Here is a 22,507-nt window from a genome sequence, read left to right as displayed (position 1 = left end):
GGGGGAAAAAAACTATTCTCCTGAATGCTGCCTTCCGGCATGGCATGGAAGGAAAGGAGTGGCATTTGCATTTCTTTCACCATGTAGTAAATGCTGCATTCGTGGTCTGGAAATTAAGGGCAGTTGTTTTACAGACGGGTAAAAGGGCAGGGGCTGAAGCCCCCTTTGATGTCTATGTGTGCACGTCCCTGTTCTGTTGATATACTGGTATCATCTAGCCTGGTGGAACCACTCCCCCTGCTGGACAACATTTGCATTATTCTTTTTTTAAATGTTTTTTTTTTGTGGCTTTCACCTTTATTTTATATTTTTTATGGAGGGACAGACAGTAGGCTGACAGGAAATGGGGAGAGAGATGGGGGGAAGACATGCAGTAAAGGCCGTCGGGATCGGGAGTCGAACCCGCGGCACACTGCCAGACTGGATTACCAGCCAAGGTGCCTGGACCGCTGAGCCACGGCCCAGGCCAACATTTGCATTCTGCCAGGGAGAGTCTGGGATCTCTCGGGCAGAGACGCTGTACTCCGGTCCAATTCTGGCCGGAGTGATATGCGGCTGTGACATATTGAAGCTGTGCCACAGCGCAAATGTAAACACAACCTAACAGGACTACAACTCGAAATGATTATGGAGATATCAGATTTTTGTCCCGCTGCTTCCGGGTTCATCGTTTCTGCTTGAGAGAGCCCAGTTGCAGGCAGGAGGAGGGGACTGGTGAACTCAATACTGCCACAATCTGGCGGAGTCAGGTTAGGTATCATCTCGATCGGGAGGAAACCTCATACAGTAGGTCCAAAACAACGTATAGGTGTAACAGGTATAAATGGGTTAAGGCTTTTTGTGGTGTTTTGTGGACATTCATCTGCGCCAGTGGTTTTCAACCAGTGGTCCAGGGACCACCAGTGGTCCTTGAGGGAGTTCCAGGTGGTCCCCAGCTAAATGACGGAGAGTTGGTAACCAAATGGACCCTCATAGATCTTTAACTCTTGAGAGCATAACATGTTACACGCTCAAGAGTTACATTATTGTCAAACATCTGCAATGCTTAACAAGTCTACACAATTAGAGAATGTAGAATAATTGTTATTTTGATCAACGTGTTTGCCTCTCCTCTCTCCTATGGTACCAACATCAATACAGCATGGAATTGTGGACACAATATATTCCAAGTTTTGGGTCTGAGAGGCTAAATCTCACCAAATGATGATCCGTGGCTCAAATGCAGAATAGGACCTTGCCATGAAAAGGGTTGAAAACCACTGATCTGATGCATACATTTTGTTTGTGTTTTTTTAACAGGGCCCCGCAGGACAAGATGGAGGGGCTGGTAGCAAGGGTCCAACGGTGAGTGTATAGGGCTGCACAATTTATCGCCATTAACTTACGTGGTGGTGATGATTACCGCGATTGTACCAGAACATGTTAATCAAAGCTGTTTGACGATTGATGTTCCGCTGGACTTAGCATCAATCTGAGCCATAGAGTAAGACAGAGTTACGACAACTCTGTTCACTTGGGGCCAGTCCAATGGCGTCTCTTCTACATAGACTTCTATTGGTCACTTCATGGGGCCAGCCCAATGGCGACTCTTCTACATAGACTTCTATTGGTCACTTCATGGGGCCAGTCCAATGGCGACTCTTCTACATAGACTTCTATTGGTCACTTCATGGGGCCAGTCCAATGGCGACTCTTCTTTTTTTTGTGATTAGTATTTTATTGGATTTTCTTTTTCAGACACAAACACAATACCCACAATACCAGTAACAACAATACAGAACAAACAAACGAAGACAAAATAAAATAAAAAAAGAGTTTGACACAAATCGACAGTCACATTACAAAAACTAAAATAGAATAAAATAAAAATAAAAAATAAAAAAGACACAACTAGGAGGGAAGGAAGGGGAGGGAGGCTGTGTTCTTCTCGATAGAGACATATATGTGAGCAGGCGAAGATCTACTGTAGGGGGGGCAGCCAGTAGTCTGTCATTACGTAGTGCTATCATACAGAAGGAATCTGTCCCACTTCTGGTGGAACTGATCTATCCTATTTTTCATAGAGAATGATACTCTTTCATATGACGCTGTACTGTTTAGTAAGTTATGCCATTCTGTAATTGATGGTACGTGGGCTGATTTCCATAATTGGACTAGCAGCCTCCTGCCCAGCATTATGGCTGTTTGGATCCATTCCACGTGTGTGGAAGGAGTTATATCTTTAAGAATAGAAGGATCTCCTAGTATAAATAAGCGGATATCGAGAGGGATATCTTGACCAATGATTCTCTCAATGAGATCATGTATTTGTGTCCAAAAATCTTGTACCCTGGGGCACTTCCATAAGACATGGGTCAACGTACCTTCGTTCGGGCACTTCCAGCATCCTGGATAATTTTTGAGCTTTGCTCTATGTAATTTAGAAGGGGTCCAATACATTCTATTAAAGATTTTAAACTGAATTAGCCTAGTGCGAATATTGCGTGACATGTGCTTTGAATTGCCTAGTATGTTGGCCCAATGGCGACTCTTCTACATAGACTTCTATTGGTCACTTCATGGGGCCAGTCCAATGGCGGCTCTTCTACATAGACTTCTATTGGTCACTTCATGGGGCCAGTCCAATGGCGACTCTTCTACATAGACTTCTATTGGTCACTTCATGGGGCCAGTCCAATGGCGGCTCTTCTACATAGACTTCTATTGGTCACTTCATGGGGCCAGTCCAATGGCGACTCTTCTACATAGACTTCTATTGGTCACTTCATGGGGCCAGTCCAATGGCGACTCTTCTACATAGACTTCTATTGGTCACTTCATGGGGCCAGTCCAATGGCGACTCTTCTACATAGACTTCTATTGGTCACTTCATGGGGCCAGTCCAATGGCGACTCTTCTACTGGTCACTTCATGGGGCCAGTCCAATGGCGACTCTTCTACTGGTCACTTCATGGGGCCAGTCCAATGTCCAAATGAAATGATTACTATATTTACCCAGGGTATCTGGGCTAAGCTCAAGAACTTGTTTCCAGCCAGGCCCTGCTCATAGAACATTTCATCGTAGTGGTTCAATGCCTTGTTCAAGGGCACTTCAGCGGTGGTAATTTTAACGTGTCGGACCGCTGATTCGAACTGGCGACCTTCCGGTATCAAGACCGCTCCGCAATCCGTTCGACCACCGCTGCCACAAGTCCTCTTCTACTTAGATTTATATTGGCGAAGAGCATAGCAAACAGTGACAAGTCCTGGACCCGAAGTTGGCAGAATGCACTGGACTCGGGCAACAGCCCAGCTTTAATGATCTTAAATCCTTTTATTTTAGATCGTTTTTTAGTAATAGTACAACATAAACATTACAGAGACTTTAGTTGTTACTGTAGTTACTTTAAAACAGTTGGCATGTTGCACACATGCCTACGAATTGCTGATATTTGCGCCGCCCTCGTTGAAAACAATGTATTTCAAACTCCAGCTTGTCACTGTTCAGCCTGCGTGAACAGCGCTCGAGCACTCAGTTTTCTGCACCCCTCAATGTCCTAACTCTGTCTTACTCTATGCCTCTGGCATCAATGAACCAACTAACCAACTAGCCAATCCATTCAGTTCATAGTCTGGCTCTAGGCCAACAGCATCTTCTGAAGGCTCAGCAGAATATTCTAACATTGTGTGTTCCGTTTTGCTCTTTACCTGCAGGGTATTGCAGGAATCCAGGGTCCCGCGGGTCTGTTGGGCCCTCTGGGACCACCCGGCCCTCAGGGCTCCACAGGAATGTCAGGGCCCAAGGGAACACTGGTACACACACACTGTCTCATCTGGCCTGACACATTCTATTCTATTCTTTTCTATTCTATTCTATCATTATTTAGTTACTGCGAGAGTGTGGTCTAGCCAACACCAACTCTGTTGTGCTTTGAGGGTCCATGTCTCAGCCCCATATATACAGCAGTACTGACTCCACTGTGAGGGTCCATGTCTCAGCCCCATACATCAGTACTGACTCCACTGTGAGGGTCCATGTCTCAGCCCTATACAGCAGTACTGACTCCACTGTGAGGGTCCATGTCTCAGCCCTATACAGCAGTACTGACTCCACTGTGAGGGTCCATGTCTCAGCCCCATACAGCAGTACTTACTCGAATGTGAGGGTCCATGTCTCAGCCCCATACAGCAGTACTGACTCCACTGTGAGGGTCCATGTCTCAGCCCCATACAGCAGTACTGACTCCACTGTGAGGGTCCATGTCTCAGCCCTATACAGCAGTACTTACTCGAATGTGAGGGTCCATGTCTCAGCCCCATACAGCAGTACTGACTCCACTGTGAGGGTCCATGTCTCAGCCCCATACAGCAGTACTGACTCCACTGTGAGGGTCCATGTCTCAGCCCCATACAGCAGTACTGACTCCACTGTGAGGGTCCATGTCTCAGCCCCATACAGCAGTACTGACTCCACAGTAGCTATATGAACAGCCGCCTCTTAAGGCTCTCCCATGTCTGATTTTCACACTCTCCTCATCCCATGCAAGGCATTCCATTCTATTTCTATTCCATTCCATTTTCCATTTTCATGATTGATCCTCTAAGTTCCAACTGCCACTTAAATATTTCTAAACATTTGGCAAGTGTACATTAGCCTATGCTATACGTTCTGAGTGCAGTGTTTAGCCCCAGGTCATAATTATGTCATGGTTTCTCACAGGGAGACGGTGGGGTGGCCGGATTCAAAGGAGAACCAGGACTAAAAGGAGAATCGGTGAGATTGAAATAAAATGAATTCAACATGTCTGCTGCGCTTTCTTATCGCAGCAGACATGTTTCTTAAACTCGTCGTAACATACAGATTGTCAGTGGTGTAAAAAGTACTCACTTGTTTTAAGTATCAATACTGCAATATATAACTACTCTGTTACAAGTAGAAGTCCTGAATTCAAAATCTACTTGAGTAAAAGTACAAAAGTATCGATATAAAAATGTAAAGTACCAAGAGTAGAAAGTACTCATTGTGCAGAATCTCTTTATTTTCACAAATAAAACATATTTTGAAAATAGCAGATCTACAAGCTCACAATGCATTGCATCGCAACACATTGAGAGCTTGTAGATCAGCTATTTTCAAATGACCGAAATGTAATAGGGCTGTATTGGTGTATGTTTTGTAATAATAATCTAAATGTACAAAGTTTAAGTAACTAGTAACTAATGTTTTCAAATAAGTGATACAAGTACAAATAAGAGTAAAAGTACAATGTTTGGTTCTGAGATGTAGTGGAATAGATAGAAATTTGTGCTGCTGTGGCTGGTGTGACTTTAGAGTTAAGACTGACTGAGGTACAGAGTGTATGGAGTAAGTAACCGACTGATTTGGTTGAATGGTTGCCTGTTTCATTGATTTGTCAAATGATTAATGAATTGATTGATTTCATTGATTAATTGATTGATTGATTTTGATGTGATTCTAGGGTATGTCAGGTGCTCAGGGTCCCTTCGGCCCCATGGGAGAGGAGGGAAAGAGAGGCCTGCGTGGAGACGCCGGATCCATCGGTATCCCAGGACCTGCTGGAGAGAGCGTGAGTCCAAACCTTCCTTTACACCACTGGCTCCCAAACACTGGGTTGGAACCCAAAGTTGGGCCGCGGACCAATTATTATGGGTCCCTTTATGCTAAAGAGTTTGGGAGTCTGTAGATCGGGCCAGGGTCCCAGGCAGAGATGGTCTGTGTGGCCCACTGTATCAAAAACTACAAATGTATCATCGTACACGGAAGTAATATGGGAAGGGAACGCCTACTGAGTGGCAAAGAACAAACTTTCTGGCCTTGACGGACGGCCCATAGATCCAAACAGAAAAGTCAAACTCACCAACATCGTAGGACTGTACGGAAAGCTTGAATTATCCTCTTTCTATCAGCAATCTGCTATCTATTGTTTCATGAAAATCCAGCGTAGAGATGTTATGAGCTACTTTATGAACAAACAAATGGGTAGGAGCGCACACCAATAGTATAGTGCTGACCACGGGAGATAAACTTGGCAGCATTTTGTGCCGAAACACTGGTCATCTTAAAATGAAGTGTTTGCATCGTTACTACGAGTAGTTGTGCGACCTCTCCTCTTTTCTGAAGAGCTACTTTCTGTCAATACATTCCGTGCAGGTGATTATTTTCCTATAAGTGTCAGAGTTTGGAAGCGCTCGTTTTCAATAACGCAACGTCCTGCTGCCTCCTGCATTATGTGCCATTTATAGAAGCAGGTGGTACGCAGGACCGTTTAGTGATTTCCAAACTCGCTGCTCAATGTTTTGCCACTCAGCCTAGATGAGCGGGGCATGTCCCGGTGACACGTGATTGTGAATTCAAGGACATTTTTGGGGTTTATGTCGCATTCCTGAGCCAATACTTTGATGATCGGCGGATCCTACTGGAGATCAAGTGAAAGTTGATCAATGGAACGTCATCATCTTTCTTTCTGTCACCTTTATTTATTCAGGAACGTCAATTGAGAGCCTTTTTCCAATGACGCCCTGATTACAGTAAACATAGCATTACATTACAAGTACATTACAAGATAATAAGTACAGTTGGATCTCAAAGTAATCCTTACAAGTTTTTTTCAAGTGAAATCAATCAGTTCTTCAGTTTTAAATCTGATTGTAGACAGTTCCACATGTGAGGTGCGTACGTAGTAATGAAACGCTGTCTTACCCAGTTCAGAATGAACACTGGGGATTTCTAAAACAAAGTATAGTCTTGAGAACAGGTGTGATGATGACCAATCATATGCACACTTTTTTATCGTCGTATTAACTCTATCATTTCTGTAACTTCGCAGGGCGCTGGTGGAAACAGAGGTTTCCCTGGTGCAGATGGTTTGCCTGGACAAAAGGTATGTTGTTGACCCCAGTGTTGATTTTTTTCACACACCATTTTAGTCTTATTCCTATTTAAAGAAAAAAACCTTAGTCTTAGTCTCAATGCAATGTTAATTTTGCTAGAAAATATTTAGTCTTAGTCTTGAATAACACACCATAGTCTTAAGGCTCATTCATAGTCTGGATTTTCGGTGGTGAGGTGACCACCGAACTACAACATGATGTCACGAGCTGCGGTGAAGAGCAAACCACCGCCACCGCTCCAGCCCTTCTCTCTGTTTTTACTCACCACCGCTCAATGTTATTTCAGCTCCGGTGGTCACCTCAACACCGGAGCGGTGGTCACCTCACCACCGAAAATCCAGACTATGAATGAGCCTTTAGTCCTATTTAGTCTTCTGAAAAACCTTAGTCAACAAAATGAACAGTGTCCAGTAACAATGATGAATAGTCACGATAAAAATGACATGACATGGGATGATTTGTTAACTTGTGTAACTTGACCACACGTGATACAGAAGTATTGGCATTAAAAATGTACTTAAAGTACCAAAAGTAGAAAGTACTCGTTATGTGGAATGTCCCATTTCATGTTTTCAAATGTATAAAAATATTGCCATCGTCATTGCCATCGTCACACACTGTGATTGGTAGGTGTTTCTCTGTCATTGCCGTCGTGACACACTGAATGGCAGGTGTTTCTCTGTCCAGGGTTCCCAAGGGGAGAGAGGTCTGTCAGGCTCTCTCGGTGCTAAGGGCACGGACGGAGATCCAGGACGCAACGGAGAGGCAGGGCTTACGGGTGCACGGGTACGTACGGATGGACAACGTTCAGTCTCTTTGCCAAGTACAGTGTCTCTCAAAGTGGATATATGTACTGTGCGTGCGTGCGTGCGTGCGTGCGTGTCATTGCGAACGCAGTGAGCATTTACTATGAGACCCAGCAGATCATGTCTGTCTGTGTGTGTGTCTGTCTGTCTGTCTGTGTGTGTCACGCTGTAACACCACCCGCCCGCCACCAGAGGGCGGAGCTGTATCACACACAAAAACACACACACATGCATCGCACGCACGTGCATCGCACGCACGCAAGTATGAGGGAAAAAAAGCTCTGTGTGTGTGTGTATGTGTGTGTGTCAGACTGCCACAACAGCTGCGTTCGCTTCCTGTGTTCACGCGTCTTACTTGTGTATGTATCTATCTAAACTTGACTGATGTTTTGCAGGGTCTGACAGGTCTTCAGGGCACCGGAGGCGAGGAAGGGAAGCAGGGACCAATGGTACATTACTGGCTGCTTGTCTCACAACAACGTATTGATTGTCTAGTCTAGTGCAGTGGTTTTCAACCAGTGGTCCAGGGACCACCAATTTGGTCCTTGAGGATCGCGGTTCCAGGTGGTCCCCAGCTAAATGATGGAGAGTTGGTAACCAAATGGACCCTTATAGATCTTGAACTATTGAGAGTGTAAAATGAAACGAAATGGGCAGTAAGGGTCCATTTGGTTTCATTTTACACTCTCAAGAGTTACATTATTGAATATACACACTTGAAAAGGGGATTGTTTGGGGGGTTTATTGTGCAACATTGTTATCTCACTCCACAGTAAACAAACCAGAATACAGTAAAAGTGTATACAGGGTATCTGCATTCGGCATATTTCTACAGTGACAATTTAAGAACCTTTTTTAATACCAAATTGACTCAAATTGTCAACTATTACGTAAGGAAAAGAGGCAAAACATTGTGAAAATATAGTCAAGCTACTGCATACAAGCTCGCAACGCCTTAATTGTAGCTTGGCTATTTTCACAATCTGTAGAACCGAGTCGGTGCCACAACTCCTATAATTCCAAGTGCTTGTCAGTTCAAATAGGATTATTTTGTGTGTGTGTGTGTGTGTGTGTGTGTGTGTGTGTGTGTGTGTGTGTGTGTGTGTGTGTGTGTGTGTGTGTGTGTGTGTGTGTGTGTGTGTGTGTGTGTGTGTGTGTGTGTGTGTGTGTGTGTGTGTGTGTGTGTGTGCGGGGCATTGGTCCACTTTTTCATTCAACCACTGGATAATTGGATATTTGTTTTGTTTCTCTCTCTCTCTCTCTCTCTCTCCCCCCCCCCCCCACAGGGAGCATCAGGGGACGATGGTAAACCCGGCCCAGGGGGTCCCGCTGGTAGCAGAGGGGCGTCCGGTACGATGGGCGCTCCAGGACCCAAAGGCTTTGCTGTCAGTCCTTTTTTTTCTTTGTCATTTTTGTATTGCATTTCAAGCACACTTCATGGTGTGCTTCTTCATCACTTGGGACTCCACCTTAGCCCGTAGCACTTGCCGTAGCACCTGTTCTGTACCAATGCAGATTATCTGTATGTGAGGTTATTTGTTCGTATATTTTTTTAGCTGTTTCGCGGCTCGATCTACAAGCTCAAGCTTGTAGATCGGCTATTTTTGCTATATTTGAATTGAAATCCGGATTCTTTTTTTGCTATTTTTAAATTTGAGTTAATTTGATATTTTCAAATACCTTTAATTATAGTTAATGTTAACTTTATGAACTAAGTACAAATACATTGGACGTAAAAAAGACAATAACATTTTAATACTATACTCATTAAGCTACTAATTTAGACTGAATTCATTAAAAGCGGGTCATGTTTGCATGTTTGTAATTGTAACAGCTGAAATCAATACTATATCAGTATTGTGATATTAACCTGAGGGCCACATTAAGTGAAGGTGGGGGCCGCATGTGGCCCCATGGGCCGCAAGTTGCCCATGTACAGTAGGGTATATACATTAATGTTGTGATCTTACTTTTTTTCTTCAGGGTGACCCTGGCAAGGTCGGAGAGGCAGGCACAGAGGGCGGTACAGGTGCACGGGTAGGTTGGCACGTGTACATTGATTCACCAAGATGCTTCCAAAAGTATACTCACATGTTTTACTTAAAGGTATATTCAGTGATTTCACTTAATTCAAATATCACTTATGTTTTGTTTTGTTGTGATAATCCTCCCTACTATAGAGTGTGCTGACCATATAAGGAGTTCCTCCCTGTCCCCAGTTAACCCCTGGGGGTAAAAAAAAACCTTAGGTTTCGTTTTTGGCTAGGTGGCCCAGCCTTCATCCAATCAGGATAGAGAGGGGCCTTCCACCAATCATGATCGAGCAGGGGCGGGCCTTGGTGTGCGTGCTGTTGGCCTGTCGCATGTCCCCACTGTAGTGCGTGCATGTGCACATCGTGTTACCGGGACGGACCGGGAGATTTTCCGAATCACCCAAATCACTGAATGCTCCTTTAAGTAAAAGTACCAATACAAGTTACAAGTAAAAAGGAATTCAAAATGTACTTGAGTAAAAGTACAAAAGTATTGGCATCGAAATGTACTTAAAGTACCAAAAGTAGAAAGTACTCAGTCATTGTGCAGAATGTCCCATTTAATGTTTTCAAATGTATACAAATCTTTTGAAAATAGCAGATCTACAAGTTCACAATGCGTCGCATCACGCTTGTATTACTATTTTCAAATGGACAAAATGTGTATAGAGTTTAAGTGGTTAATGTATGTTTTGTAGTAATAATAATCTACAATAATAATCTACAAAGTAACTAGTAACTACAGTTTTGGTGCCAATACGTTGTTACGTTTAATCAAGTACATTTGAATTTGAATCGCATACAGTGACTTGTACGTGTAACAGAGTATATCTACATTGTAGATTGATACCTTTACTTTCAGTACAACATTTGAGTACTTTTTCCACCCCTGGTTTTGACTGCATGTGTATAACTATTCGTTGACTGTTCTTTCAGGGACTAAATGGAAAAGATGGAGAAACAGGTGCAGCAGGACCGGCCGGTCCAGCCGTAAGTAAACCCATTTTGGACTGAGGTCGATTAAAAAAAAGTCTTCTAAATCCTAAAATCTTTCTGAAAAACCCATGTTTCTATGTCAGTGGTGCTCAACCTTTTTCATGTCAAGGACCCCCAGAATTATCTCTATTGGGCCACGGACCCCCATCTCAAAATATGTAGTTCCAGGGACCCCCAGAACCCAATATTTTAGTTAAAAATGTTCTCTCTGAAATATATATTCAAATATTTGCGCCACATTTTCATGACTTTTCAAAAATAGCAGACCTACAAGCTCGTAGCGTGCCACTCGGTGGCGCGCTATGAGCTTGTAGATCTGCTATTTTTCAACAGCTAAAGCATGACATAATGCTTAAAACACCAAAAGGGGTTCCCGCCCAAAATGGCTTAATCCTCTCATCACAACACAACCTTACTGATGTTGTGTGATGTTAAGTAAATCCTCTCATCACAACACAACCTTACTGATGTTGTGTGATGTTAAGTAAATCCTCCCATCACATCACACCTTACTGATGTTATGTGATGTTAAGTAAATCCTCTCATCACAACACACCTTACTGATGTTATGTGATGTTAAGTGGCAGGGACGTGCAGAGAGTGTTAGAGAGGCAGGGGCTGAAATCCCGATGTCTACTTAGTTGATTGATTGATTGATTGATTGATTGCAGTTACAAAAGCTATGCTAAAGTGGCGTGCAAGAAAGTGCATTTCTTGGTTCCTACACTTCTTACATGTGTTTGTCGAAACACGGTGATGTATTTATTTCAAAGTGAATCGTGTTTTTTGGTGTTTTCAGGGACTCGCGGGGAAGAGAGGAGAGCAGGGATCCCACGGACTGATCGGCTTCCAGGTTTGTGGACGACGTGCTATAATCGTTGCGATCTGCTTTATTAAAAGAAATATATATATTTATTTTTTTATTCTAAAAAGTAACAGTTTTGGACATATGTGACCAGGTACAGTGGTAGCCCCACTGTCATTATTCCAGCTGTTTCCAGATGTTGAAGACTCTCTAATGACGTGCCATTCATTGAAATCCTCACGCATCGAAGGAAGCATGAGCATGTTGGCAGAGGGTAATCGTGGGATAAAACTTAAACTTAAAAAATGTGTTTTTTTTTCACTGCAGGGATTACCTGGATTACCAGGCACTCCCGGAGAGTCAGGAAAACCAGGCACTGAGGTACCTGTCTGTCTGTCTGTCTGTCTGTCTGTCTGTCTGTCTGTCTGTCTGTCTGTCTGTCTGTCTGTCTGTCTGTCTGTTTCACGTTTGTGCAAGAAATTACCCGAGAGATAACAGAGAGATAACATGAAAGTCATTGAAATACAAGAGGTCAAAGTGAAACTCATTCCATGCACTTTGTGGTGGTAAATGGGAGGGATGTGTGTGTGTACATGTATTCATTGTTCGTTCTTGCTATTTGCAGGGCATCGCAGGAGAAGGTGGAGCCGCAGGAGCTAACGGTCCAAGGGTGAGTATGTTAGCATACTGTACACACCATACATTAAGAATGGAAGCCGTTCTGTTCTGCCACTCCGTTGGGTTTGTGTTGATTTTGACAGGACATTCTGATTTAGTTTTGGTCATAGTCTTTTGAAATAATTTTCGTTTTAGTCACATTTTAGTCACCTGAAACGTTTTAGTGTTAGTCTAGTCGACCATACCGTAAGATTTTAGTCGAATAAATCTACAGTTGATTTAGTCGAACTAAAATGTATTTTGGTGGGTCTTGATGTCTGATTTTGGACTTGGTTGCATGCCTCGGCTATTTTAGGCTATTTTCATCATGCAGGCTATTTTGCAAGCTATTTTCGGGTATTTTCAGCATGCAACCAAGCATAAAATTACATTTAGTTCTACTGGAACTCTTCTCCAATAGTCCCTCCCTCTAGTCTTTATGTGTTGATGGAATAATGTCAATATATTCATAGTTTTAGTGGACGAAATCAACACTACAGACCCGTAGCGAAGGTCTTCCCAAAATACGAATGCTGGTCATTTTTCAGGCACAGTGTTTAATGGTGCCCAGAAAGGTTAACTACGTGTAATCAACATGAGATCACAGGGATATGATGGTCGTATTCCAATGTCGCTGTAGTGATTGATTTATTGATCTATTCTAGTCACTTGCTTTCCCCTCCAGGGCGAACGAGGCCACCCGGGAGCGAGAGGAGAGGTGGGAACAAATGGACTCGGGGGTTCCAAAGGTAGTCCAGGAACGGCAGGCCCCGAGGGGCCAAAGGTATGACGACAATGTACCTCCTTCTCTTGCTGTACGGAGAATGTACGCACCCGTGAGGGTTGCAGTGATGTGCAGTGTACACGGCTATCGGTTCTAGTAACTCAAGTTTAGTAAAAGTACAATTATTATTTTGATCCAAGGTGTAGTGGAGTGGAAGTAAACGTATTGGAAATAGCTACTCAAGTAAAGTACAAATTCCTCAAAATTAGGGTTGTCCCGATCCGGAATCGGGATTGAGAGCAAATAAAACGTGATCGGGACATCCCTAGTATCAATATTATATCCATATCATGAGATTAGACTGTGATTTTGGATATTGTATAGTGATATATGGCATAAAGAAATTATATAAAAAATATAAATATCAGATAAATCGCTATGGGCAGATAGTCCAAATCAAATCATCGGAATCGGATCCAGAGCAAAAAAACATGATCTAAAAATTGTACTTACGTACAGTACTTAGTCTTGAGTAAATGTACTCAGTTACTTTACACCACTGTGTATGGAGAACGTAGAGGGCTCTTTTGTCTTAACGTTGTTGTGTGTCCGTCGTCAGGGCAACGCCGGTCTAAAGGGTGCTCTCGGAGAGGCAGGCCCTCCGGGTCTGCAGGGCATGCCTGGAGAGAGAGGCATCTCTGGCCCCGGGGGGGCCAAGGGAGACTCGGTGAGTTAACTTACAGCACTATACTACACTGTCATTTAGTTTAGAGAGAGGCATCTCTGGCCCCGGGGGGGCCAAGGGAGACACGGTGAGTTAACTTACAGCACTATACTACACTGTCATTTAGTTTAGAGAGAGGCATCTCTGGCCCCGTGGGGCCCAAGGGAGAGTTAACTTACAGCACTATACTACACTGTCATTTAGTTTAGAGAGAGGCATCTCTGGGGCCGCGCGGGGCCCAAGGGAGAGTTAACTTACAGCACTATACTACACTGTTGTTTAGTTTAGAGAGAGGCATCTCTGGCCACGGGGGGCCCAAGGGAGAGTTAACTTACAGCACTATACTACACTGTCATTTAGTTTAGAGAGAGGCATCTCTGGCCCCGGGGGGGGCAAGGGAGAGTTAACTTACAGCACTATACTACACTGTTGTTTAGTTTAGAGAGAGGCATCTCTGGCCACGGGGGGCCCAAGGGAGACACGGTGAGTTAACTTACAGCAATATACTACACTGTCATATAGTTTAGAGAGAGGCATCTCTGGGCCCGGGGGGCCCAAGGGAGAGTTAACTTACAGCACTATACTACAATGTTGTTTAGTTTAGAGAGAGGCATCTCTGGCCACGGGGGGCCCAAGGGAGAGTTAACTTACAGCACTATACTACACTGTCATTTAGTTTAGAGAGAGGCATCTCTGGCCCCGGGGGGCCCAAGGGAGACACAGTGAGTTAACTTACAGCACTATACTACACTGTCATTTAGTTTAGAGAGAGGCATCTCTGGGCCCGCGCGGGGCCCAAGGGAGAGTTAACTTACAGCACTATACTACACTGTTGTTTAGTTTAGAGAGAGGCATCTCTGGCCATGGGGGGCCCAAGGGAGACACAGTGAGTTAACTTACAGCACTATACTACACTGTCATATAGTTTAGAGAGAGGCATCTCTGGGCCCGCGCGGGGCCCAAGGGAGACACGGTGAGTTACGACACAGAGCTACTACAGTGTCGTTTAGTTTAATTTAGTTTATTTGCATCCTCATAAACAGTATTGTAAAAACATTATACATCCAACTGTAGGATTTATTGGATGTGATCTCAGGTCTTGAGTGGGTTAACTCATTCGGCGCCACAGCGCCATCTGCTGGTTGGCTCAGAGCGCCACACATATATCTCTCTATTGACCTTATGCAGACCGTGCCGATCTTGCCAGCAAGGTGCTAACTATAGTGCAACTTCCCATTGACATCCCATTCATCCAAACAGAAAAGTCCTATCTAATTGTATTAAACAACGTCAAATTTACCAACATTGCAGCTGTACGAAAAGCTTGAATTATCCTCTTTCTATCTGCAATGTGTTTGTTTCATAAAAATCCACCGTAGACATGTTATTAGCTACTTCCTGTCAAGAGATTCCTTGCAGATGATTCTTTTTCTAAGCTCGTTATCAGTAAAGCAACCTCCTGCTGCCTCCTGCGTTATGTGCAAATTAAAAATAGGTGGTACGCAATACACATGGGCCGTTGAGTGATATTCAACAAGCACTTCCAAACTCCATCTTCCTCACCAGTTTGCATCATCATCATCTTCTCCCTCTCCTCGTCACACATAGGGTTCCATTGGTGACAAAGGACAGGAAGGAAAGGCTGGAACGGACGGCGCCAGAGTGAGTCATCATCTACTGTCTGGGGATGATGCATGGCCATGACACACACACGCACGCACGCACACACACACACACACACACACACACACACACACACACACACACACACACACACACACACACACACTCATTACATTCTGTTATGATATACTGGGGATGATATGCTGCATGCATGGCCATGGGGGACACACACATTTAATTCTGTTATGATATTTAAGTTATTTGTCACATTTGCCCTGTGCGATTTTGGATTAGAACAGGGGTTCTCAACCCGTGGGTCGCGACCCCTCGGGGGGTCGCCAAATTATTTTAGGGGGTCCCCAAATTATTTTCAAAAAAAAAAAAAGATTATTTTTTAAATTTTATTTTCACGATTTTTCTAAATTAGCAGACCTACAAGCTCGTAGCGCGCCACTCGGTGGCGCGCTATGAGCTTGTAGATCTGCTATTTTTCAATAGCTAAATTATAACAATGCTTAAAACACCAAAAGGGGTTCCCGCCCAAAATGGGTTAAGGTTATTGTAGCAGTCAATTTATATTGGGGGTCGGGAGGGGGCGGGGCGGGGGTCCCGAGACATTGCCAAAGCATTTCCGGGGGTCCCCGGCCAAAAACGTTCAGAACCCCTGGATTAGAAAGCCTAAATGTCAAACGGAAATGTATTTTTCATGTATTTATATGTTCCAATGTGAAAGGCCGAAACAAACAAAAACAAACACAATTAAATCTTGAATTGCAATAAATAATACAATTTCATGATGGCGACGGACAGGCTTACCTGTGCTCACAGTGTGAGCCGTATAGGGTGTTGCTCAATCTACACGGTCACAAGGTCAACCTCCAAAGGAAATCACAAGGCGATACACAGGGATTTCCGTTGTGTGACAAAAATGGTGACCTGTAGAAAGACCACAGGTGCGTGTCGCTGTTTGATAACGTTGCGTAGAGTGGTCCTAATGGGTAAAAGAAAAAAGTGGTAAAGAAAGTGGCTGAAATGTTCCTGAATAAAGTGTGGAGGCAAGTGGAGTGCTGGTAAGCTCAGCCCTAGCAACCACACCACCACGTCGACCCTATTCTGATTCTGGTAGTGGGATAGTGATACATTTATTTAACTGTTTAATGCCACCGTTGGCTTTCTGCTGTATGTGTGTACAGTATGTGCCTTGGAAACATGGCCCATTCGTTCGTTCATTCGTTCATTCATTCATTCATTCATTCATTCATTCATTCATTCATTCATTCATTCATTCATCAGGTTTTATAACGTTTTATCCCAGTTTTATCCCACGATTACCCTCTACCAACATGCTCAGTCAGTTCATTCATTCATTCATTCATTCATTCATTCATTCATTCATGATCCTGTGTTGCTTTGGCTGTTTGTTAACAACAGGGTCTTGCTGGTGCAGTTGGACCTACCGGCTCCAGTGGGCCCAATGGAGAGAAGGTAAAACTCGAACCCAACACATTATATTATATCACATGACTAAAATCATGTCATTGATTACTAGCCACCTTCTGCATCAATGTGATTGAAATGTTGTGTGTGTGTTTTTTGTCTTTTCCAGGGTGAACAAGGACCCTCCGGCCCCCGAGGACGCAGAGGGTCCAGAGCCCAGCCGGTCAGTACTAGTACCACATTCTTTCTTTCACGGTTCCAATTTGACCCTGAGAGCTGTTTCAATGCACTGATTCTCAACAAAAAATAAATCACACCACTCCGTCTTTAAATGTGTGTGTGCTGTTGTGTTCTGTCCACAGGGTTCGAGAGGAGAGCCCGGTCCGATAGGCGCAGTCGGCTTCCCTGGAACTTCCGTAAGTTGTAACGATGGTGGTGGTGAGGGCAGCTGCACACAAACCGACGGCATCCAAAAAATGATCGATGAATACATCGATAATGTATACTTCGTAATGTTTGTCTTCTTGCACGGCAATCATCATCCAGCAATCTGAGGCCCCGTGGTAGGAGGAGGCCCTTTATAGGCCCCCTCCAGAAAAATAACCTTTATGCGATCGCATAATTTACAGCATAATCAGCCAAATGGCGCAGATTATGCAGGGTCTGTTTTTTTTAAAAGGGCGCATAATCGCAAAAACTTCCCGCATATTTCGCAAATTCCTGCATATTTCACTGCATAAAATCACATTTAAGGTGGTTGCACACCGGCCGCGTTTTTCGGAAAACGCCGCTAAAAATCCGAATTCGCATCCGATTCGCGCCCGGTGTGTGGAGACCTTAAGTCCCGCATATTTTGCAACTTTTTGCATATTTCACATACTTATAAATGAGAAATACATATTTCTCATTTATAATTTTTCCACATATTTCACAACTTCCTGCAATTTCACAGCATAAAATCACATAAAACTGGCATATCTCATCGCATAATCAAGGATTATAACCCAGGGTTTTCTGGTGGGTCTATTTTTAGCAATACATCCTGTACCATTATAGGAGAACTATATTTTCATGATATCACAAAGTAGGACATCATCATCATCATCATTTTTCGACCGCGGTCAAGATGATCATGGATTTCACAACGCCATGCCAGACTTCCCGGTCCTTCATTGCCATCCCCAGTTCCTGCTTACTGATGCATGTGTCCCTAGCGATGACATCAGGGAACGACAGTTTTCTTCCTCTGGTCTGCTTTGAGGCAGGACTCCAGAGAAGAAGGGAAGATATAACCTCATTGTCAGCTCTGTAGCAGTGGCCGGCAAACTGTGTTCTTCTGGATCGGACTAGTGAAGAAACACGGGGAAGGTTGCCGTATATTAGATTAGTCGATGGGTGGCTCTTCCAAGACAGATTTTGCGCTCTCATTAGAAGGCGGGTGTAAGTGCCATCCAACCGTTTCTCTAGGACATAAGTAGGACATAAGAACGTAAGACATACTGTAGAAGAACAGACCTTCCAGAACCTCCTCCAGCTAAATGAGGCACAATCTATTTGCAATGTTGCACCCCCAAATTCCACTACATCTTTTTAATCACAGCTCGTAGCATGTCATTAGACTCCCAATACACACCTCCCGCGGGTCCAAATCCCGCTTGCTGCAAACAACTTTTTGTTTGCCGATAAAGTCAAGTTTTAGACATACATGGCCCGTTAAGAGTGAGACGATTATACAAATGTCTTCTAAATCAGTTTTCTGAAAAACCCAACACATTTTCATGTCAAGGACCCCCAAAAATATATGTAATTGGCTGCCGACCCCCATCTGAAAATATGTTGTTCCAGGGTGGGACCCCCCCCAGAAGCAAAGTTTTTAGGTAAAAACGTTCGCTCTGAAAGAATATATTAACATTTGGGCCACATTTTCACGATTTTTCAAGACGATTTTTGAAAAATAGCAGACCTACAAGCTCGTAGCTAGCACCCCATAGTGTCTATCTGTGCACGCCACTGCCGGTACAGTTGACGGATGATTTCACCCGCCGTCGTTGCAACGTTGACCTGACCGTGTCACTTATTCCCGGGTTGGTTTCCAGGGTCCCGACGGTCAGCCGGGGCACAAAGGAGATGCGGGAGAGCTGGGTCACAAGGGCGAGTCCGGAGCTCCTGGACCTCAGGGCATGAATGGAAAGCTGGGTGTGCAGGTACGGTACAGTACGGTGCTATACCACTTCACTGCACCTCGCCATGTTCTTACTACTGCCATGTGTTGTGTTAGGTTGTGTCCGGTGCTGGGAAGTAACTAAGTACAAGTACTGTAGTTGTGTACAAATCTGAGGAATTTGTAGGCTACTTTACTTAGTATTAACCAATTGCCAGTACTTTTACTTCTACTCAGCTACATCTTGGATCAAAATATTGTACTTTTACTCCACTACATTTATTTGAAAACTTTAGTTACTAGTTACTTTGTAGATTTTGATTATTATTACAAGACATACAATAACCACTTCAGCCCTATATACATTTTGACCATTTGAAAATAACAGATCGGCTATTTTCTAAAGTTTTTTTACATTTGAAAACTAGAAATGGGACATTTTGCACAATGAGTACTTTTACTTTCGGTACTTTAAGTACATTTTGATACCAATACTTTTCTACTTTTAAGTCAATTTAGAATTCCGGACTTTTACTTGTAACAAAGTATACCTACACTGCAGTATTGATACTTTTACTTAAGTAAAAATGAGATTACTTTTTTCCAACACTGGTCATATAATTATGGTATTCTGTTTGTAGCATGACCAAACTGTACTCTTTATACACTGCGTGTGTGTGTGTGTGTGTGTGTGTGTGTGTGTGTGTGTGTGTGTGTGTGTGTGTGTGTGTGTGTGTGTGTGTGTGTGTGTGTGTGTGTGTGTGTGTGTGTGTGTGTGTGTGTGTGTGTGCGCGTGCGCGTGCGTGTGTGCGCGTGTGTGTGCGTGCATGCGTCCATCCAGGGGCCCGTTGGTGTGACAGGGTTGAAGGGTGGCAGAGGAACCCAGGGAGCCACGGTGAGTTGGGAGTTTTACGTTAACTGACTGACTGATATTCTGACCCGTGAAATGCAGGACGGGTGGTCACCCTATGTATGTCGGTAATTGTCTTGTTTCTACCTTAAAGATGGAGTGCCACAATGTTTGTATTTTTCCAGTTTTTCATGTGTCTATGAGGTGACAGTACTTCATTAGACACCCTGGAGTCGTTTGTATGTGCAGTGGTGTATTAACTTTGTATTTAGGGTTTCTTCCTGGAGGCTGAACCCTTGACAGTCAAACGGGCCAATAAAATAAACAGTAATATAGTGACATCACACTATCAGCCCCTCCCCTAACCCCTCTCCCTTTATCATACAACTACAGCTGTGGGTGCGGCTTCAGTTCAGGTGGATCACCACCCACCAGGCAAACCAGGCATACTTAATGAACTGGTGGGCGTGTCCACATAAAAGCATGATTTTAACAAATGCTGTACACTTTTTGGAAAAAGTTCTTCCTCCTTATATTATAATAATACCTGATGATCATGTTTTAGGGTGGAAAAAAATCGTGGCACTCCATCTTTAAGGGTTCCATGTCAGTTAATGTATAGGTATGCTTGTTCATAAAGTTATTATTATAAAGTTATTATTATTGTGCATAGGGTTGATCATGTCAGTGACTGTTGTGCTTAAAGCTTGTTCATAGGGTATATGTTCATACTGTATATGTTCTTGTTCATAAAGTATATGTTTACGCTGTATAATTCGTTGCTGTCGGGAGGAAACCTCATAACTCAATTTTTGAGGTTTTTGATGTTGTTTTGTAAAAAGTGCTTTGGACAAAACCTCTTAACTCCATTGGACCCTCAAACTGTCTGCTAAAACAACTAACTCTACCACCTCTCCCCCTCTCATGGAAGTAATTGACAATATATAAACTTACAACACCAACTTTGATGAGGCAGTATTGCTTTGTTTTAAAAAATATATATGGTTTTCTTAATTTCCTGAAAAATGAACATTTTGGAGTTATGAGGGTCCTCCCAACAGCAGAGATATGTCCTTGTTCATAAGGCACATGTTCATACTGTATATATGTCCCTTGTTCATAAAGTATATGTTCATACTGTATCTGTTCTTGTTCATAAGGCACATGTTCATACTGTATATGTTCTTGTTCATAAAGTATATGTTCATACTGTATCTGTTCTTGTTCATAAAGTATATGTTTATACTGTACATGTTCTTCGTAGGGTGCATCTGGTTTCCCTGGACTGCCAGGAGGAGTCGGCGGACCTGGCTCTCTTGTGAGTACAGTACATCGTCTACTGTAAAAAGAAGAAAACAAATGATATATACAGTATATAGATTATACTATAGACAGCATATAGATTTGCCGATTGGAATCAGAGAAGACAATTAGAACAAGTTTTTCGGATTTGGGCAGATTAATACTCAAGCACTTCCGTTTTCCCGCCTCGCAAAATGAGAGAAGAAGAAAAGGCTAATGTTAGCATTATGTTAGCGTTGCCTAGCAACCGGGCTCAGGGCTAAAAGTAGATTTTTAGCTAAATTATATCCATATAAGGCAATATAAAACGTATATACTGTATATATATCAGTAGCAGACAATAGATGGCTCTGTTTGACCGCCAGGATTAATTATTCTATTTATCGCGCATTACCAAGGTTTTTCCCCTTTCAACTTTTATTTTGAAGAGCCAAATATCCGTAACCGGGTGTTACGATGACATAATGCTGTGTGTGGTGTCTTGACCGGTTGTTCTCTTGCTCGGTGCAGAAAAAACCCGACCGCGAGTATCCTGCTGTCGGCCGTTGAAAAACCTTGTTTTCACCAGAAACGATATCCATTGCGCCGATTTGGAGATACAGGCCATTGAAAGCAGCACATAGAGTGCAAGTGGATGCGCGCACATCTTCAAAATGGCCACGGCCACTGTCCCACTTACACTGTGATGCTAACGAGAGACAGCTATCGATTCGATCCGATCAAAACATGGATTAAAGAATATAAAGCCTAGTAAACGTTAAGGCTGTACCCTAGCCCTGTTTTTAGGACTCGAACCTTCGGCAGGAATTTTCGAGCGAACCTTCGAACCATTCGTTTCTAATTAATTTGAAAAATAACCTTCCTGTGCATAACTTCCTCTTCAAAATAAGAGCCACATGTAATGATTAGTCAACACTAGTTTTATTTCTAAGTCTACTTACATTTACTAAACGTAGACTACGGTTCTGGCGGGCCGCCAGACAAAAGTAATTCTACTGTTACTACGTTTCTGGCGGGCTTCGTGTTAAATAACGTCTGTATACGTCAGCAGCAGTCAATGTGTTAAACTCTGCAATCATTATCATTGTCATTGAGACGTACAGTATTTACTATACTCAAGTACATTTTGAATACACGACTTGCAGTATTGATACTTTTACTTAAGCAAGCAACAATGTTCACCGACTGTTTGTGTTCCAATGCAACCAGGGTAATACGGGGCCAGCCGGGTCTATCGGTGGCCCAGGAAAGCGTGGCCCCGGTGGGGTGGTCGGAGACAACGGATCCCCTGGGTTCCAGGGAGAGCGAGGAGGCACGGGGACACCTGGCAGCCCAGGAGAGAAGGGGATCTCTGGAGAGGATGGCCCTGGAGTAAGAGAACAATTTGGTTACAATTTAGGAGTTTAGCAGATGATCTTAACACATAGTGAAAGTACAGTTGGGTGCCACCGATATTGTCCCTTATCATTTGACCCATTTAGGCCTGACCTCAAAATTA

General features: G+C 43.4%; 1 protein-coding gene across 1 annotated transcript in view; it reads left to right on the top strand.

The window, feature by feature from the left end:
* Positions 1-22,507, top strand: part of LOC306917228 (uncharacterized protein) — a 74,485-nt gene that overhangs the window by 33,466 nt on the left and 18,512 nt on the right. The window contains exons 21-43 of the mRNA XM_079495361.1: positions 1,300-1,344; positions 3,694-3,792; positions 4,700-4,753; positions 5,460-5,567; positions 6,828-6,881; positions 7,579-7,677; positions 8,093-8,146; positions 8,984-9,082; positions 9,681-9,734; positions 10,667-10,720; positions 11,526-11,579; positions 11,859-11,912; positions 12,157-12,201; positions 12,874-12,972; positions 13,532-13,639; positions 15,245-15,298; positions 16,691-16,744; positions 16,866-16,919; positions 17,059-17,112; positions 18,793-18,900; positions 19,699-19,752; positions 20,972-21,025; positions 22,219-22,380. Of these exons, the coding sequence (XP_079351487.1) occupies positions 1,300-1,344; positions 3,694-3,792; positions 4,700-4,753; positions 5,460-5,567; positions 6,828-6,881; positions 7,579-7,677; positions 8,093-8,146; positions 8,984-9,082; positions 9,681-9,734; positions 10,667-10,720; positions 11,526-11,579; positions 11,859-11,912; positions 12,157-12,201; positions 12,874-12,972; positions 13,532-13,639; positions 15,245-15,298; positions 16,691-16,744; positions 16,866-16,919; positions 17,059-17,112; positions 18,793-18,900; positions 19,699-19,752; positions 20,972-21,025; positions 22,219-22,380 (1,674 nt within the window). The remainder of the gene's footprint in view (positions 1-1,299; positions 1,345-3,693; positions 3,793-4,699; positions 4,754-5,459; positions 5,568-6,827; positions 6,882-7,578; positions 7,678-8,092; positions 8,147-8,983; positions 9,083-9,680; positions 9,735-10,666; positions 10,721-11,525; positions 11,580-11,858; positions 11,913-12,156; positions 12,202-12,873; positions 12,973-13,531; positions 13,640-15,244; positions 15,299-16,690; positions 16,745-16,865; positions 16,920-17,058; positions 17,113-18,792; positions 18,901-19,698; positions 19,753-20,971; positions 21,026-22,218; positions 22,381-22,507) is intronic.

The sequence above is a fragment of the Electrona antarctica genome, assembly GCF_951216825.1.
Source record: "Electrona antarctica genome assembly, chromosome: 24".
Classification (NCBI taxonomy): Eukaryota; Metazoa; Chordata; class Actinopteri; order Myctophiformes; family Myctophidae; genus Electrona; species Electrona antarctica.
This window is presented reverse-complemented; position numbering and strand designations above follow the sequence as displayed.